The 1,428-nt window shown below is 38.7% G+C and overlaps 1 protein-coding gene across 1 annotated transcript; it reads left to right on the top strand. All coding sequences in view use genetic code 11, as the record gives it.

Moving 5' to 3' along the window:
* Window positions 1–99: 99 nt before the first annotated feature.
* On the top strand, window positions 100–898 carry EGR_10276 (hypothetical protein; the record flags this gene model as incomplete). The annotated part of the gene is made up of 2 exons (XM_024499525.1): window positions 100–162; window positions 746–898. The coding sequence occupies 2 exons, from the start codon at window positions 100–102 to the stop codon at window positions 896–898; spliced, it is 216 nt and encodes a 71-aa protein (XP_024346054.1).
* Window positions 899–1,428: the final 530 nt, after the last annotated feature.

Genomic DNA, 1,428 nt, shown 5'->3' with positions numbered 1-1,428 from the left:
TCAAAGCAGTAAATCAAATTAAGTGACAGAACAAGCAATAAAATGTTAACTAAAAATATTTGCACTCTGTTTTTATTTCTTCTTTTTGTGTGCCAAACGATGTTATCTAACGCTCAATGTCAATATCATGTTAATGTCATCATATTCACCCTGTGTCGAGTTGTAAAACCAAAGTCAATAAAACCAAGTTTATGTTTGAAAAGTGATGACTTGATTTTTACAAAATCATATTTAAAGTATTTGGATAGTTCAATTCTCCTCCTCTTTTCTCCCTTATGCTGCTAGTTCTAATCCTAGCCAGACTCATTCTTTGATTGACTAACTGATTCACTGATAAAATGATTGCCAAATTTTCCAGCTGTTCATTTGCCTCATTGCTTACTTAAATGTCAATTAAATGATCTTGTGTTGCAATTGATGGTTTTTCTAAACCATCTTAGATTGCCTCCTTCCTAGTGCAAAACGATGCAATACCACTAGTTTTTAATGCTTACCAGTCTAATACTCGTCAATGGCCGGCCCCTCTTTCCCATGATATCTGGTTGCCATTTGCAACACATTCTCTTCTTTCTATCAATTTCTAGCTTGCCGTAAGAGAACGAAAATTGTGGTATTATGAGGTTTAGTTGCAACTTCTCGCAAAATTGTAGTGAAATAAAAGAGGAAACTTAAGGAGCAAATCGCAAATAAGCTTGCCAACATGTCCGTTTTATCCACCTTCCCATTACATCCTACATCTCTACAGTCCACTTCTTCATCTCCACTTCGCCATCCTACTCTCACTTCTTTGTACCTCCTCTCCTCATCTGCGTCTAGCATCACCTTCACCACTCACAACGCTTCTCCTCCTCCTGACAAACCTTCACTGTTGTCTCACGATACAGATGGCATGACATAATCCAGTTAAGCTGATTCAGCTGCAGCCATTGCACTCTCTTCATTACTGCAAACCTTATGATATGGATCCCACATATTCAGTGCATCCATGTTTTATATCCTCTCACATCGCGTTACAGAATTCACAAATAAAGGAGTTGATTTTTGCAGCATTTGGCTGTAGCCTCTAGGCAATAATATGCCATCGGTTGCCAGGGGGTCGTTGCGGAACAGGCTAATCTGAATGCATTTCTTGTCATAGCTAGATAGCGGACCTGTTCTTGCAAGTTTAAAGATCATGGAAACTAGGAGAAACGCACTGAGGAGCCGCCGTTTTATATAAACCATCAGCAAATGACCACTGTTATTTGGATTTTTTGATTACGTGACGCACTGCTCAGGATGAACCACTATGTTGCTTTCATATTATTTCAGATAACTATAGAATACTAGTCCATTTAGCCCTACCCATACATTATTTGGCACATTTTCACAATTATACAGATGCCATTAACTTTCCCCATCCGTTCGGAGACGCTAACAAGCATCACT

Source organism: Echinococcus granulosus, assembly GCF_000524195.1.
Source record: "Echinococcus granulosus chromosome Unknown EG_S00205, whole genome shotgun sequence".
Taxonomy (NCBI): domain Eukaryota; kingdom Metazoa; phylum Platyhelminthes; class Cestoda; order Cyclophyllidea; family Taeniidae; genus Echinococcus; species Echinococcus granulosus.
The sequence above is the reverse complement of the archived record's forward strand: the minus strand, read 5'-3'. Positions and strand labels throughout refer to the sequence as shown.